This window comes from Triticum dicoccoides, chromosome 7A (genome assembly GCF_002162155.2).
Source record: "Triticum dicoccoides isolate Atlit2015 ecotype Zavitan chromosome 7A, WEW_v2.0, whole genome shotgun sequence".
Lineage (NCBI taxonomy): Eukaryota > Viridiplantae > Streptophyta > Magnoliopsida > Poales > Poaceae > Triticum > Triticum dicoccoides.
Window position 1 is genome coordinate 216,453,984 of NC_041392.1, and position 17,590 is coordinate 216,471,573.

A 17,590-nucleotide genomic window follows, 5' to 3' on the forward strand; every position below is an offset into this window, starting at 1 on the left:
CAATCTATCCCCCTAGGAGCATGCGCGTAGTACTTCATTTCGATAACTAATAGATTTTTGCAATAAGTATGTGAGTTCTTTATGACTAATGTTGAGTCCGTGGATTATATGCACTCTCACCCTTCCACCATTGCTAGCCTCTCTAATACCGCGCACCTTTTGCCGGTATCATACACCGACCATATACCTTCCTCAAAACAGCCACCATACCTACCTATTATGGCATTTCCATAGCCATTCCGAGATATATTGCCATGCAACTTACCACCGTTCCGTTTTTATGACACGTTATCATTGTCATATTGCTTTGCATGATCATGTAATTGACATCGTATTTGTGGAAAAGCCACCTTTATAATTCTTTCATACATGTCACTCTTGATTCATTGCACCTCCCGGTACACCGTCGGAGGCATTCACATAGAGTCATATTTTGTTCTAGTATCGAGTTGTAATTTTTTAGTTGTAAGTAAATAAAAGTGTGATGATCATCATTATTAGAGCATTGTCCCAATTGAGGAAAGGATGATGGAGACTATGATTCCCCCACAAGTTGGGATGAGACTCCGGACAAAAAGAAAAAAATGCCATAAAAAAGGGAAAAGTCCCAAAAAAAGAGAAATGAGAGAAAAAGAGAGAAGGGGCAATGTTACTATCCTTTTACCACACTTGTGCTTCAAAGTAGCACTATGATCTTCATGATAGAGAGTCTACTATGTTGTCACTTTCATATGCTAGTGGAAATTTTACATTATATATTCCAATGATGAGCTTCCTCAAAATGCCCTAGGTCTTCGTGAGCAAGCGAGTTGGATGCACACCCACTTAGTTTCTTTTGTTGAGCTTTCATACACTTATAGCTCTAGTGCATCCATTGCATGGCAATCCCTACTCACTCACATTGATATCTATTGATGGGCATCTCCATAGCCCGTTGATACGCCTAGTTGATGTGAGACTATCTTCTCCTTTTTTTGTCTTCTCCACAACCACCATTCTATTCCACATATAGTGCTATGTCCATGGCTCACGCTCATATATTGCGTGAAGATTGAAAAAGTTTGAGAACATCAAAAGTATGAAACAATTGCTTGGCTTGTCATCAGGGTTGTGCATGATTAAATACTTTGTGTGATGAAGATAGAGCATAGCCAGACTATATGATTTTGTAGGGATAACTTTCTTTGGCCATGTTATTTTGAGAAGACATGATTGCTTTGTTAGTATGCTTGGAGTATTATTATTTTTATGTCAATAGTAAACTTTTGTCTTGAATCTTTTGAATCTGAACATTCATGCCACAATAAAGAAAATTGCATTGAGAATTATGCTAGGTAGCATTCCACATCAAAAATTCTACTTTTATCATTTACCTACTCGAGGACGAGCAGGAATTAAGCTTGCGGATGCTTGATACGTCTCCAACGTATCTATAATTTTTGATTGTTCCATGCTATTATATTATCTATTTTAGATGTTCAATGGGCTTTGTTATGCACTTTTATATTATTTTTGGAATTAACCTACTAACCAAAGGCCCAGTGCAAAAATTGTTGTTTTTTTGCCTATTTCAGTGTTTCCTGGAAAAGGAATACCAAATGGAATGAAACCTTCGGGAGAGTTATTTTGGAACAAACGCAATCCAGGAGACTTGGAGTGGACGTCAAGGAAGCAACAAGGCGGCCACGAGGTAGGAGGGCGTGCCCAGGGGGGTAGGTGCACCCCCACCCTCGTGGGCCCCTTGTGGCTCCACCGACCTACTTCTTTCGCCTATATATACTCATATACCCCGAAAACATACGAGAGCACCACGAAACCCTATTTCCACCGCCACAACCTTCTATACCCGTGAGATCCCATCTTGGGGCCTTTTTCGGCGCTCCGCCGGAGGGGGAATCAACCACGGAGGGCTTCTACATCAACACCATACCCTCTCCGATGATGTGTGAGTAGTTTACCACAGACACTCAGGTCCATAGTTATTAGCTAGATGGCTTCTTCTCTCTCTTTGGATCCTAATACAAAGTTCTGCTCGATTCTCTTGGAGATCTATTCGATGTAATTCTTTTTGCAATGTGTTTGTCGAGATCCATGAATTGTGGGTTTATGATCAAGATTGTCTATGAACAATATTTGATTCTTCTCTGAATTCTTTTATGCATGATTTAATATCTTTTCAAGTCTCTTTGAATTATTAGTTTGGTTTGGCCTACTAGATTGATCTTTCTTGCAATGGGAGAAGTGCTTAGCTTTGGGTTCAATCTTGCGGTGTCCTTTCCTAGTGACAGCAGGGGCAGCAAGGCACGTATTGTATTGTTGCCATTGAGGATAAAAAGATGGGGTTTATATCATATTGCTTGAGTTTATCCCTCTACATCATGTCATCTTGTCTAATGTGTTACTCTGTTCTGATGAACTTCATACTCTAGATGCATGCTGGATAGCGGTTGATGTGTGGAGTAATAGTAGTAGATGCAGAATCATTTCGGTCTACTTGTCGCAGACGTGATGCCTATATACATGATCATGCCCAGATATTCTCATAACTATGCGCTTTTCTATCAATTGCTCGACAGTAATTTGTTCACCCACCGTAGAATTTGCTATCTTGAGAGAAGCCCCTAGTGAAACCTATGGCCCCCGGGTCTATCTTCCATCATATTATTCTCCTATCTACTTGCTATTTCTGCCGCCTTTATTTTGCAATCTTTATTTTCCAATCTATAAAACAAAAATACCAAAAATATTTATCTTATTATCTTTATCAGATCTCACTTTTGCAAGTGGCCGTGAAGGGATTGACAACCCCTTTATCGCGTTGGTTGCAAGGTTCTTATTTGTTTGTGCAGGTACGAGGGACTTGCGTGTAGTCTCCTACTGGATTGATACCTTGGTTCTCAAAAACTTAGGGAAATACTTATGCTACTTTGCTGCATCACCCTTTCCTCTTCAAGGGAAAACCAATGCATGCTCAAGAGGTAGCACCAAACCAAACCGATAATTCAAAGAGAAATACAAAGATATCAAATCATGCATATAAGAATTCAGAGAAGACTCAAATAATATTCATAGATAAACTGATCATAAATCCATAGTTCTTCATATCTCTACAAACACACCATAAAAGAATATTTCATCAGATATATCTCCAAGAACAACGAGGAGAACATGGTATTGAGGATCAAAGATAGAGAAGAAGCCATCTAGCTACTAGCCATGGACCCGTAGGTCTGTGGTAAACTACTCATGCTTCATCGGAAGGGCAATAGAGTTGATGTAGAAGCCCTCCGTGATCGAATCCCCCTCCAGCAAGATGCCAAAAAAGGCCCCAAGATGGGATCTCACGGGAACAGTAGGTTCCGGCGGCGGAAAAGTATTTTGGTGGACACTTCTGGTGGTTTGGGAATATTTCTGAATTTATATGCCAAAGATTAGGGTCGGAGGACTCCCGTGGGGCCCACGAGCCAGGCCCCCCCTAGGGCGCGCCTGAGGGCTTGTGGAGCCCTCAGGACTCTTTTGCCTTCCTCTCCAAGTCCTACGTGTGTCTTCTGGTCCAAGAAAAATCATCGCAAAAGTTTTATTCTGTTTGGTATTCACTTTCTGTAAAACTCAAAAACAAGGAAAAAACAGAAACTAGCACTGGGCTCTAGGTTAATAAGTTAGTGCCAAAAATAATATAAAATAGCATATTAACGCATATAAAACATTCGAAATAGATAATATAATAGCATGGAACAATCAAAAATAATAGATACGTTGGAGAAGTATTAGGCACCATGACGCGCCCAGGGTGTGGGCGCGCCCTGGTGGCTCGTGGGGCCCATAATCATCCGTTCGACCTAATTCCACCTTTAAAAATTCTCTAAAATCGGGAAACCAATAGAGTGTTGGGGAACGTAGTAATTTCAAAAAAAATCCTACGCACACTCAAGATCATGGTGATGCATAGCAACGAGAGGGGAGAGTGCCGTCCACGTACCCTCGTAGATTATAAGCGGAAGCGTTATGAGAACGCGGTTGATGTAGTCATACGTCTTCACAATCTGACTGATCCAAGTACCGAACGTACGACACCTCCGAGTTCAGCACACGTTCAGCTCGGTGACATCCCACAAACTCCGATCCAGCAGAGCTTCGAGGGAGAGTTCCGTCAGCACGATGATATGATGACGGTGATGCTGATGCTACCAACGCAGGGCTTCGCCTATGCACCGCTACGATATGACCGAGGTGGATTATGGTGGAGGGGGCACCGCATACGGCTAACAAAGATCAATGATCAACTTGTGTGTTCTAGGGTGCCCCCCTACCCTCGTATATAAAGGAGCAAGGGGGAAGGCTGGCCGGCCCTTGCAGGGCGCGCCAGGAGGAGGAGTCCTCTTCCTAGTAGGAGTAGGACTCCCCTTTCCTACTCCTACTAGGAGGGGGAAAGGAAGGAGGGGAGGGAGAAGGAAAGCGCCCCCCCTACCAAGTCCAATTCGGACCAGAGGGGGAGGGGGCACGCGGCCTGCCCTGGTCGGCCCTCTCCCTCTCCACTAAGGCCCATGTGGCCCATTACTTCTCCCGGGGGGGTTCCGGTAACCCTCCCGAAATCACCCGGAACACTTTCGATATCTGAATATAGTCGTCCAATATATCAATCTTTATATCTCGACCATTTTGAGACCCCTCGTCATGTCCTTGATCATATCCGGGACTCCGAACTACTTTCGGTACATCAAATCACGTAAACTCATAATACCGATCGTCACAGAACTTTAAGCGTGCGGACCCTACGGGTTCGAGAACTATGTAGACATTACCGAGACATGTCTCCAGTCAATAACCAATAGCGGAACCTGGATGTTCATATTGGTTCCTACATATTCTAAGAAGATCTTTATCGGTCAAACCGCATAACAACATATGTTGTTCCCTTTGTCATCGGTATGTTACTTGCCCGAGATTCGATCATCGGTATCTCAATACCTAGCTCAATCTCGTTACTGGCAAGTCTCTTTACTCGTTCCATAATGCATCATCCCGCAGCTAACTCATTAGTTGCATTGCTTGCAAGGCTTATAGTGATGTGCATTACCGAGAGGGCCTAGAGATACCTCTCCGACAATCGGAGTGACAAATCCTAATCTCGATCTATGCCAACTCAACGAGTACCATCGAAGACACCTGTAGATCACATTTATAAAATCACCCAGTTACGTTGTGATGTTTGGTAGCACACAAAGTGTTCCTCCGGTAATTGGGAGTTGCATAATCTCATAGTCATAGGAACATGTATAAGTCATGAAGAAAGCAATAGCAATAAACTAAAATGATCAAGTGCTAAGCTAACGGAATGGGTCAAGTCAATCACATCAATCTCCTAATGATGTGATCCCGTTTATCAAATGACAACTCATGTCCATGGGTAGGAAACATAACCATCTTTGATCAACGAGCTAGTCAAGTAGAGGCATACTAGTGACACTCTGTTTGTCTATGTATTCACACATGTATTATGTTTCCGGTTAATAAAATTCTAGCATGAATAATAAACATTTATCATGATGTAAGGAAATAAATAATAACTTTATTATTGCCTCTAGGGCATATTTCCTTCATAGAGAGCCACCCAAAATACTTTTTCCACCGCCGCAAGTTCCTGTTCTCGAGAGATCCCATCTGGAGGCCTTTTCCGACACTCTGCCGGAGGCGGAATCAATGACAGAGGGGCTCTACATCAACCTTGCTACCCTTCCGATGGTGTGTGAGCAGTTTACCACAGACCTACATGTCCATAGTTAGTAGCTAGATGGCTTCTTCTCTCTCTTTGAAATTCAATACAATGTTCTCCTTGATGTTCTTGGAGTTCTATTTGATGTAACCACTTTTTGCGGTGTGTTTGTTGGGATCCGATGAATTGTGAGTTTATGACCAGATTATCCATGAATATTGTTTGAGTCTTCTCTAAAACTAACATGCATGATTATTATAGTTTGTATTTCTATCCGATCTATTGATTTGGTTTGGCCAACTAGATTGATTTTTCTTGCAATGGGAGAGGTGCTTTGTGATAGGTTCGATCTTGCGGTGCTCAATCCCAGTGACAGAAAGGGACATGACACGTATTTGTACCGTTGCCATTAAGGATAAATAGATGAGGTTTATTCATGTGTGAGTTTACTTTGTCTACATCATGTCATCTTGCTTAAGGCGTTACTCCGTTCTTTATGAACTTAATGCTCTAGATGCATGTTGGATAGCGGTCGATGTGTGGAGTAATAGTAGTAGATGCAGGCAGGAGTCAGTCTACTTGTCTCGGACATGATGCCTATATATGATCATTGCCTTGGATATCGTCTTGATTATTCGCTTTTCTATCAATTGCCCAGCAGTAATTTGTTTACCCACCGTATCTGTTCTTTTAAGAGAGAAGCCTCTAGTGAAAACTATGGCCCCCGGGTCTACTTTTATCCTATATTAAAATCCAAAAATACCTTCCTCCAATTTTTCTTTACTTTATTTATTTCGTGTTTTATCTATCTATCAATCACTACAAAATTTAATCTTTGCAAATAACCGCTAAGGGATTGACAAAACCTTGTTCGCGTTGGGTGCAAGTATTTCTTATTTTGTGTGCAAGTACTACTAATGAGGTGATGCGTGGTTCCCCTACTTAATTGATAACCTTGGTTCTTAATTGAGGGAAATAAATATCTCTACTGTACTGCATTATCCCCTCCGGGAAATCCCAACGCAACTCACAAGTAGCAGGAAGAATTTCTAACGCCGTTGTCGGGAGACATCATCAACATCTATCAAGTACCTACCCATAAACTTTTATCTCCTTGCATTTACTTTATTTTCCATTTGCCTCTCGTTTTCATCTCCCCCACTTCTAAAACATTTTCACAAAAACACAAAAATATTTTTCCCTTTTTGCATGTTTGCTTGCTTTTTGCCTTCATGTCAACACTCAAAAACGAAAAAATAAATAAGAAAAATTAAGATGGATCCTCATCCTCTTGCTAATATTTTTAAAAGATCCAATTATGATTAACCAATTGCTAGTGAGATGTTTGCACTAGATTATCTCTATGAAGTTTTGCTTGAAATTCGTGAATCTAAAAATTGTGATGTGATGTTTGCTTGAACTACGTCGGTATTTCCCCAAAGAGGAAGGGATGATGCAACACAACAATGGTAGGTATTTCCCTCAGTGATGAGACCAAGGTTATCGAACAAGTAGGAGAACCACGCAACACCACGTAAACAGCTCCTGCACACAAAGAACAAATACTTGCAACCCGACGTAAGAGAGGGGTTGTCAATCCCTCACGGGTAAAAGGATAGGTAAAACTGTAGTAGATTGGAGAAATAGATCTCGCGGGAACACGAGATAAAATAAATAAATAAAAGTTGCAGCAAGGTATTTTTGGATTTTTGGATTAATAGATCTAAAAATAAAAGCAAATAAAAATAGATCGCGAAGGAAAATATAATAAAGAAGAGACCCGGGGGCCGTAGATTTCACTAGTGGCTTCTCTCGAGAAAAATAGCAAACTGTGGGTAAACAAATTACTGTTGGGCAATTGATAGAACTTCAAATAATCATGACGATATCTAGGCAATGATCATTATATAGGCATCACATCCAAGATTAGTAGACCGGCTCCTGCCCGCATCTACTACTATTACTCCACACATAGACCGCTATCCAACATGCATCTAATGTATTAAGTTCATGGAGAAACAGAGTAATGCAATAATAACGATGACATGATGTAGGCAAGATCTATTTATGTAGAAATACACCCCATCTTGTTATCCTTAATAGCAACGATACATATGTGTCGGTTCCCCTTCTGTCCCTGGGATCAAGCACCGTAAGATTGAACCCATCACAAAGCACCTCTTCCCATTGCAAGATAAATAGATCAAGTTGGCCAAACAAAACCCGTATATCGGAGAATAAATATGAGGCTATAAGCAATAATGCATATAAGAGATCAAAGAAGACTCGAGTAACTTTCATGGATAAAAACATAGATCTAATCATAAACTCAAAGTTCATCGGATCCCAACAAACACACCACAAAAAGGGTTACATCATATGTATCTCCAAGAGACCATTGTATTGAGAATCAAAAGAGAGAGAGAGAGAGGAAGCCATCTAGCTACTAACTACGGACACGTAGGTCTACAAAAGACTACTCATGCATCATCAGAGAGGCACCAATGAGGATGACGAACCCCTCTGTGATTGTGTCTAGATTGGGTCTGTGGTTTCTGGGACTAGCGGCGACTAGAATTGATTTTTTTCGACTCTCCTATGGTATATGGAATATTGGGGGTATTTATAGAGCAAAGAGGCGGTGCAGGAGGCCACCGAGGTGGGCACAACCCACCTGGGCGCGCCCTAGTGGGTTGTGCCCCCCCTCGGGGCACCCCCACCCCCCCAGGTGCTTCTCTGGTCCATTGGGTGTCTTTTGGTCCATAAAAATTCCACAAAACGTTTCGCTGCGTTTGGACTCCGTTTGGTATTGATTTCCTGCGATGTAAAAAAGCAAAAAAAAAAACAATTGGCACTGGGCACTATGTCAATAGGTTAGTATAAAAAATGATATAAAATGATTGTAACACATCCAAGAAAGATAATATAACCGCAGGGAACAATAAAAAATTATAGATAAGTTGGAGACGTATCATGATGAAGTGTTAAAAGAAGAAATTGTTAAGGTGATTGACGACAACTCCTTGAATGAGAAGCATGATTACAATGATATTATTATAAATTCTAGTAATGACAATTGTGCTAATGATATGCAAATCTTCAAGCTTGGGGATGATAATTTTGTTATGTCAACTACTTATTGCAATGATCATGATTGGGTGATAATTTTTTTATGATCTTGAAAATTTATTTAAGCCTCATGATGAATATGAAATTGATAATCATGTTTGCAATAATGTTGAAAGTGGGTTTGGAAGAATGTCAATTTTAGGTAAAAAGAATCCCACATGTTTGGAGAGTGTTCAATCTTATGAATTTTTTTATGAAACTGGGATTGGAGAGGTCATGACTTCAGTTGATGTTAATCCCACTATCTTGGAAGATTATAAACTTTTATGCATGTGGATAATGAAGAGAAAATTTTATATGATAGCTATATTGTTGAATTTGAGTATGATACTACATGTAGTTATTATGAGAGGGGGAATATGCTTCCTTCTTCCTTGCATAAGCTAGATATTGCTTGTCTTGATAATTTTTTCCTATAAAATGTATATGCATAGGAAGTATGTCAGACTTAAATGTGTTGGTCACATGTTTTATAATGCTCTCTTTGTGCTTTAATTCTTGTCTTTTATGTGAGCATCATTAATATCCCAAGCATACCTTAAATGCTATAAAGAAAGAGCTTGCTGGGAGACAACCCAATAGTTATCTTTTCTGTTTTTTGTGTGCACACAATTATGCTATTTGTATGGTTGTGTTTTTGTGTTTTAGTTAGTGTTTCTGCCAAGTAAAGCCTTTTCGGATGACTTGGATGGCAATTCCTTTGATTCTGTGCAAAAACATAAACTTTTTCTTCCAGTAGCAGAATTGTTAAAATTTTCTAGAGCTTGATAAATTGTTAAATGTTTTTCACATGATTGATATACAAATTGCCCACATTGTCCTAATGTTTCAGAATTTTTGGAGTTACACAAGTATGGTCATTGTTTGAATTACTACAGACTGTTCTGTTTTTGACAGATTCTGTTTTTGTTTCGTTGTTCGCTTGTTTTCATGAATCTATGGATTGTATCGGGGGGTATAAGCCATGGTGAAGTTAGAATACAGTAGGCATAATGCAATAATAAAATATAAACGGATTTGCAACATACCTAAAGTAGTGATTTGCTTTATTATACTAACGGATCTCATGAAGGTTTTGTTGAGTTTTGCGTGCTGAAGTTTTCAAGTTTTGAGTGAGATCACGATGGATGAAGGAATAAGGAGTGGCAAGAGCCTAAGCTCAGGGATGCCCGAGGCACCCCAAGGTAATATTCAAGGACTCCCAAGCATCTAATGGGGCGCGCCCCTCAGGCTTGTGGGCCCTGGTCTTGGGGATGCCCCGGAAGGCATCCCCTCTTTCTTCTACCGACCATCGGTAATGTTACTTGGAGCTATATTTTTTATTCATCACATGATATGATTTTTTCTTGGAGCGTCGTGTATTATATGAGTCTTTGTTTTCTTTTTAGTTTGTCACAATCATCCTTGTTGGACACACCTTTTTGAGAGGGACACACATTTTTCATGATTTGTTAGAATACTCTATGTGCTTCACTTATATCTTTTGAGCTAGGTAGTTGCTCTAGTGCTTCACTTATATCTTTTAGAGCACGACGGTGATTAAATTTCGAAGAAATAGATGAACTCTCATGCTTCACTTATATCATTTTGAGAGTTGATAATAGTAATGGTAATTTGCACAAGATATGAATTTGGTCTCAATGTGATGACTATTCAAGAAGGATATAATAAAACTTTCGTGTAGATCACTAGATATGATAAGTTTGATTCCTTACAACAGTTTTGCGATATGGAGATGATAATATGTGCGTTATGCTAGTGAGTAATTGTGATCTAGTAAGAATATTGGTGTTAAGGTTTGTGATTCCCTATGCATGCATGTAAAGTCAATAGTTATGCAACAAAGTTATATCCTTCTTATGGTGCATGATTCAGTGTTAGTTATTATCAATGCATGTGTATGACTGTTTTCGTTTTTTGGTTGGTTGCTTCTCAATCTATTTGCTAGCCTCCATTTGTACTAAGCGGGAATACTGCTTGTGCATCCAATTCCTTAAACCCAAAGTTATGCCAAATGAGTCCACTATACCTACCTATATGCGGTATTTACATGCCGTTCCAAGTAAATTTGCATGTGCTAACTCTAATCATTCAAAAAACTATCCGTTTAGTATGCCCGTACCTCTCATGAAGCGACAGAGGGTGGCCAATATCTTTCATGCTAAATGGGTTATTCTCACGATGAATGTTTATTCACTTGTCATTGAACGAGAAAGTGGCAGGTAATAGGGATGCCCAGTCTGAAAATGAAAGAAAAAAATAAAAATAAAATAATAAAGTCCCCCTTGGAAAGTTGAAAGTTTGGAAGGCACCCATGGATACGGCTAACCATGGATTATGAAAGAATGGTGGAGGGGGAGTAAACTTTATTTTCTGTTTGGGAAGCGCCTATAGTGTGTCTAGCATGGGAGATATTGGAAACTTTCGGTCGTGACATTGACAGCAAAAGCATGCGTCTCTCAAAAATAATTTTATCTCTATTTTAAACTTTGAGCTCTGCCACCTCTGCAAATCTCTGCTCCCCTCTGCGAAGGGCCTATCTATTTTAATTTTATGCATTTTTATTTTTATGTTGAGTCTCCATCTTCTCTTATAAAGCACCAACTAGAGAGCATTATTGTCATGCTTGTGCATTGGGTGTAGTTAATGTTGAGTGTGTTTCATGAATGGATCATCGACTGAGCATAATGGGCTAGGGATACCTTTCTTTAGCGTTGATATTTTGAAAGACATGGTTGCTTGTTAGTATGGTTGAGTATTTATATCTTCATGTCAAGTTGTAGACTATTGCTTTGAATCACTCAAGTCAAAATATCGATGCCACAAAAGAAAAGATTTATTTGATGAATATGATATGTAGCATTCCACATCAAAAATTCTATTTTTATCATTTACCTACTAGAGGGCGAGCAAGAATTAAGTTTGGGGACGCTGATACGTCTCCAACGTATCTCTAATTTTTTATTGTTCCATGCTATTATAGTATCAATCTTGGATATTTTATATGCATTTACAAGCAATTATATATCATTTTTTGGGACTAGCCTATTAACTTAGTGCCCAGTGCAAGTTGCTGTTTTTTTTCTATTTTTGGTTTTCTAGTATATCAGTACCAAACGAAGTCCAAATGCCACAAAACTTTTTGAAGATCTTTTTCTGGACAAACGAGACCCTAGAAGCTTCAGGAGAGGGCCAGAAGATGAAGGAGGGGCCCACGAGCACCACGGCGCGCCCAGAGGGTGGGCGTGCCCTGGTGGCTCGTGGGGCCCACGTTCACCCGTTTGACCTAATTCTGGCTCTATAAATTCTCTAAAATCGGGAAACCAACAGTGAGCCACCCAAAATACTTTTTCCGCCGCTGCAAGTTCCTGTTCTCGAGATATCTCATTTGGAGGCCTTTTTCGGCACTCTGCCGAAGGGGGAATCAATCGTGGAGGGGCTCTACATCAACCTTGCTGCCTTTCGGATGATGTGTGAGTAGTTTACCATAGACCTACGGGTCCATAGTTAGTAGCTAGATGGCTTCTTCTCTCTCTTTGATCTTCAGTACAATGTTCTCCTTGATGCTCTTGGAGTTCTATTCGATGTAATCACTTTTTGCGAGTTCGGTGACCACTGCCAAGGGTTGCCATTTTTACGGGTTTGGTAACCGCCCTCAAGGGTCCCTTAGTGGAATCACAGCATCTTGCATTGTGCAAGGGCATGAGGAGATTATGGTGGCCCTAGTGGCTTCTTGGGGAGCATTGTGTCTCCACACCGCTCCAAACCAAGATTAGCATCTGCATGGGTGTGAACTTCGGGATACATCATCGTCTCCGTGTGCCTCGGTTATCTTTTACCCGAGCCCTTTACTTATTCACTTTACTTTGTGATAGCCATAGACATGATATATATCTTGCTATCACTTAGTTGTTTATTTTGCTTAGCATAAGTTGTTGGTGCACATAGGTGAGCCTAGTCGATTTAGGTTTTGTGCTTGACAAATTAAACGCTAGTTTTATTTCCATTTGTTCAAGCCTAAACCATAATTATGTTAAAGCGCCTATTCACCCCCCCCCCCATTCTAGGTGACATCCACGATCTTTTAAACTTCAAGTTCACTATGCTGACATGATCATTCTTAATGATAATCGATGTGCCGTCAGCGTATTGCAAATGAGTAATAACCCCCTCACTCAGCTCTGGGAAAACTCCCTGAATGTGACCAGCCTTCTTAGCTGCCTCTAGGTCTAGGATGACCGCCAAGGCTTCAACCACTATGTTGAAAAGCAATGGGGATATGGGGTCACCTTGCCTGACCCCTTTTGAATTACGAAAATATGGTCTCATCTCTCCGTTAATGTTGATGGCCGTCTGGCCACCCCTGACCATTTGCATGATCCAACTCACCCACAGTGGTAAAAAAACCTTTCAGCCCCATGATTTTTTTAGGAATTCCCAGTTAAAGCGGTCATATGCCTTCTCAAAATCCAATTTCAGTACAAGGAAGCTCTCCTTTTGTTGATTTACTTAATGAAGGACCTCATGGAGTATCGAGATCCCCTCGAGGATGTTGCGGCCTTGGATAAAGGCTGGTTAGCTTTGGCTGATAATCTGATCGCAACCGGCGTCAGCCGAGTGGCAAACCCCTTAACTAACAAGCAGAAACCAATATTGATCAGTGCAATGGGTCTGAACTGCTTAATAAGCTCCGCCCCTGGAGTCTTAGGAAGCAGGGTAATGATGGCAAAGTTTAGGCCCTTGATATCGACTCTTCCCCTTGTGGAAGTATCTGAAAGTTCTAACATCTGTTGTCCTACCAAAGGCCAGAATTTCTTGTAGAATTTAACCGGAAAACAATCTAGGCCCGGCGCGGTATTAGTGTGAGTGTCCTTAAGTGCCAATTCCAGCTCCACCATGGAGAATGGTCTATCTTGTATTAATAGAATGGATGTAGCGTCTGCCCACGTTCCATGTCTTCCGGGCCAGCAAGAGCATGCAGTTTTTTTTTCAAGAACAAGGACGATTTCAGTGGCAATCAAGTTGATCCAAGGACGAGAACAAGACAGGTCGATTTATGCTTCCTTAGTTAAGGAGATTAGATATCTCATGTCACTTCGTGAATGATGTATTACTCATGTTAGCCGTCATGTTAATAAGGTTAGTGATAGCTTAGCAAATTTTGCCCGCATAGAGGGAAGAGCAATGACTTGGCTAGGATCTGGTCCCCCTGTTGCGGTAGAACTATCAGCGGCTGATTGTAATTTTCTTGGTGGTTGAGTAATACAAATTTCACTCGCAAAAAAGAAAAGGCCGATTTCAGTGGCCATCTCGGAGATGAATGAATCCTAGATCCCTGTCCGGCTGTCCCTGTGGTCACCGGCAGCAACCAGCGATGTCCACCACAAAGCACAGAACTAGATCGGTCCAAACGAAACGACGGAGATCGCTCTAAATCCCCAGTACGTACAGTACTATTTTGCGTTGTCAAAATCCTGATGGAGCTGGAGCCCGCGGAAAGTGGCGCTACGACTCTACTGCCTTTTCTACGTTTGCCACAAGCCACGCCGCTGCTCTGCAAAGCTTTGAGCACTCGCAGCAGTGCCGCAGAAGCAGCAGTGAATAGCTTTGGGCTCGCATCCCTGGTCCTGCGAGCTCCCCTGCACTGTGCCCCCCCACAAGGCCCAAGGGCCCCCCGCCCTTTGCTTTTGCTGCACGCCTTGTTGGCGACGCAGGAGGGTCGGGTCTCATGGCCACCCATCCATGAATGAATAAATGGCCACCTAACCTAACTTTGAAGGTAATAGCACCCCAGGTACCCTAACTTGCACCCAGTGTGATGATTTAGTCCCAAAGTTGCAAAACTTGACCAAACCATACCCCAACTTGCACCTCATGTGATGATTTAGTCCCAGACCAATCACAGCTCGCCAATTGGCTGGACGGTCAGCGCACGCAGTTTTGCAGAAAACCCCCTGCAGTTTCCAATTATCAACCCGCAGTCACCCCCACTTCTACTGGAAACTACTGTACATATGGGCCAATGCTACTGGAAACTACTGTACATATGAGATGCCAAGAAGTTCGATCCTTCAGAGCTTCTGAAGAACATCGCGCATGGCCGCGCGCGGCCTACACACGGCCTCCAAAGCCACGGCCTTGGGCATGGTGATCCCCACCCCCTCCGTCATGTCCACCTCCACGCCGTCCACCCGGTCCCAGTCGAAACACTGCACCAGCGTCCCGAGAACCACCCCGACCGTCTGCAGCGCCAGCGCCTCGCCGGGGCACCTCCGCCGCCCCATCCCGAACGGCATCAGCAGCAGCCCGTCGCCCTTGCCGTCCTCGAACCGCTCCGGGCGGAACGCCGTCGGGTCCTCCCACACAGCCGGGTCCATGTGGAGGGCGTACGCGTTCACGATCAGCATGGTGCCGCTCCGCACGTCGTAGCCGCCGACCTTGCAGTCGGCGGAGGACTCGTGCGGCAGCAGCAGCGGCGCCGCCGGGTACAGGCGTAGCGTCTCGTTGATGATGCACTGGAGGTAGCTGAGGCGGGGCACGTCGTCGGCGCTGAGAGTGGGAAAGGCCAAAATTAAATTACTAGAAATAAACACGTTGGAAGTGGGATTCATCCAGCTAAGTGACATGGCCGTGTTACTCGCCTACGTTGAGTGACCACTATCTGATTAGATATATGATAAGACAGATAAAAAGTGGAGTACTGGACTAACACAATGACTCAGGTCGAGTTGTTGCTATCTGATGACCACTATCTACTGATGATGCCAAATTGCCAATGTCCTTAATGAAGAAACTGACAGTTGAAGTACTCGGGTATGTGAGAAGCAACCAAGTGGAAAAGTGACTTACCGCACACAGAGCGATGATCATCTGATCAGTGTACAGCTCCGGCTCCGTCTTCTGCAGAGTGAGGAGCACGGCGATCATGCTCTTCTTCTCGCCCTCGTCGCCGGCGCCGCCCTCGTCCATCCTCCGCCGCTCGGCGTCGATGAGCCGGTGGAGGAAGGCGTCCCTCCTGCTCACCGTGGCCAGGATCCTGCTCCTCACGCCGGACACGTCGAGCCACCGCATCACCGGCAGGTAGTCCCACACGTTGGGCGCGCCGATGAGCGGGATGATCTCGTCCACCACCTGCTTGAACTCCTGCGCCTCCAGGGACATGTCCATCGCCACGTCCCTGCGCTCCGTCTTCCTCTACGACAACAACCTCACCGGCGCCTTCCCGCCGGCGCTCGGGCGCTGCAGGCAGCTGCAGCGGCTGCTCCTTGCAAACAATGGGTTCTCCGGTCACATACCGGCCGCCGCCTTGCCGCAGATGGAGAGCCTGCAGGTGCTCGACCTGTCGTCCAACTCCCTCACGGACGCCATCCCGCCTGAGCTCGGCAAGCTCCAGGCGCTGGCCGGCACACTGAACATCTCCCGCAACCGCCTCTCCGACGCGGTGCCGCCGGAGCTGGGACGTCTCCCGGCGACCGTCACCCTCGACCTCCGCTTCAACAACCTCTCCGGCGAGATCCCGCAGTCCGGGTCCCTCGCCAGCCAGGGCGCCACGGCCTTCCTCAACAACCCCGGGCTCTGCGGTTTCCCGCTCCAGGTCCCCTGCCGCGCGGCCCCGCCGTCGGCATCCTCCTCCACGCCGCCTCCGACCACCACTGGCTCCGGCGGCAGCGCCGGCGGCACTAGCCAGCCGATGAAGACCAGCCTCATCGTGCTCATCTCGGTCGCCGACGCGGCCGGCGTCGCCCTCATCGGAGTTACTGCCCGTGCATGCGCGCAAACACCTGCGGGGACTCGTCGGACGGGTCCGACGCGGGCGGCGGCGAGAAGAAACGCGGCAACGGTTCCGGGGGCGGAGGCGGCGGCGAGGACGGGGAGCTGGTGGCGATCGACAAGGGGTTCCGGATGGAGCTGGACGAGCTGCTTCGCGGCCCCGGAGCGGTACAAGGAGTTCGCGGCGGAGGCCGGCGTCGTCGGGCGCGTGCGGAGGCCGGCATCGTCGTGCTCTTTTTTCCAACGGCTTGCTCTGCTCTGAAGAATAGAACAGGTTGATAATTGGAAACGGCAGGGAGGTTTCTGCAAAACTGCGTGCGCTGACCGGCCCAGCCAATTGACGAGCTCTGATTGGCCTGGGACTAAAACATCACATTGTATGCAAGTTGGGGTATGAGTTGATCTAATTTTGCAACTTTGAAACTAGATCATCACATTGGGTGCAAGTTAGGGTACCTGGGGTGCTATTACCTCCTAACTTTCGGAACTTCCATCGGCTCCATCTTTGCCGGACGGCCGGCCCTCGGGAGCTTTAAAAAGAAACCGGAAAATGGTCTCAGCAGCAGGCACCCAGCCACTCACTCACTGTCGCTGATATCACCAGTTGTAACTTGTATCTGGTGAAGCAATTGCTCGCTTGAAAGGGTTGTGGAGTGGAAGGAACAAGACAACCACATGCTATCTAGTATTAGGGTATCTTCAGCCGTGCCCTTAGGAAAGCCTCCTCAGACGATTTTTTTGCGCCGGCGCCAAAAAAACAGCCCAGTCGCGTCCCCAGGGGCCTGATTTTCGCCGGCCTGGGCCGAAAACAGCGCCGGCGGACCCAAGCCGAACTCGGCGTGCTGGGGGCGCCCGGGGGCGCCGGGGCGAACTGTTTTGGCGCGAAATAGCCGCGGGCCCGCCGCGTCAGCGACACGGCGCCTCCTTTTCCCCCAACGGCCTCGGTTCCCGCGGGGAATCAATGCCAAGGCTGCCGCC

The 17,590-nt window shown here is 44.5% G+C and overlaps 1 protein-coding gene and 1 pseudogene across 1 annotated transcript; both read right to left on the reverse strand.

Annotated features, from left to right (window-relative positions):
- Positions 1-14,822: 14,822 nt before the first annotated feature.
- LOC119333399 (cytochrome P450 81Q32-like) lies at positions 14,823-16,009 on the reverse strand. The gene is made up of 2 exons (XM_037606304.1): positions 15,561-16,009; positions 14,823-15,391 (listed from the first exon to the last, which is right to left on the reverse strand). Exons 1-2 carry the CDS (start codon positions 16,007-16,009, stop codon positions 14,914-14,916), a joined length of 927 nt encoding a protein of 308 aa, XP_037462201.1. The 3' UTR covers positions 14,823-14,913.
- Positions 16,010-16,036: 27 nt separating this feature from the next.
- Positions 16,037-16,591, reverse strand: LOC119333400 (annotated as a pseudogene).
- Between the last annotated feature and the right edge of the window lie 999 nt (positions 16,592-17,590).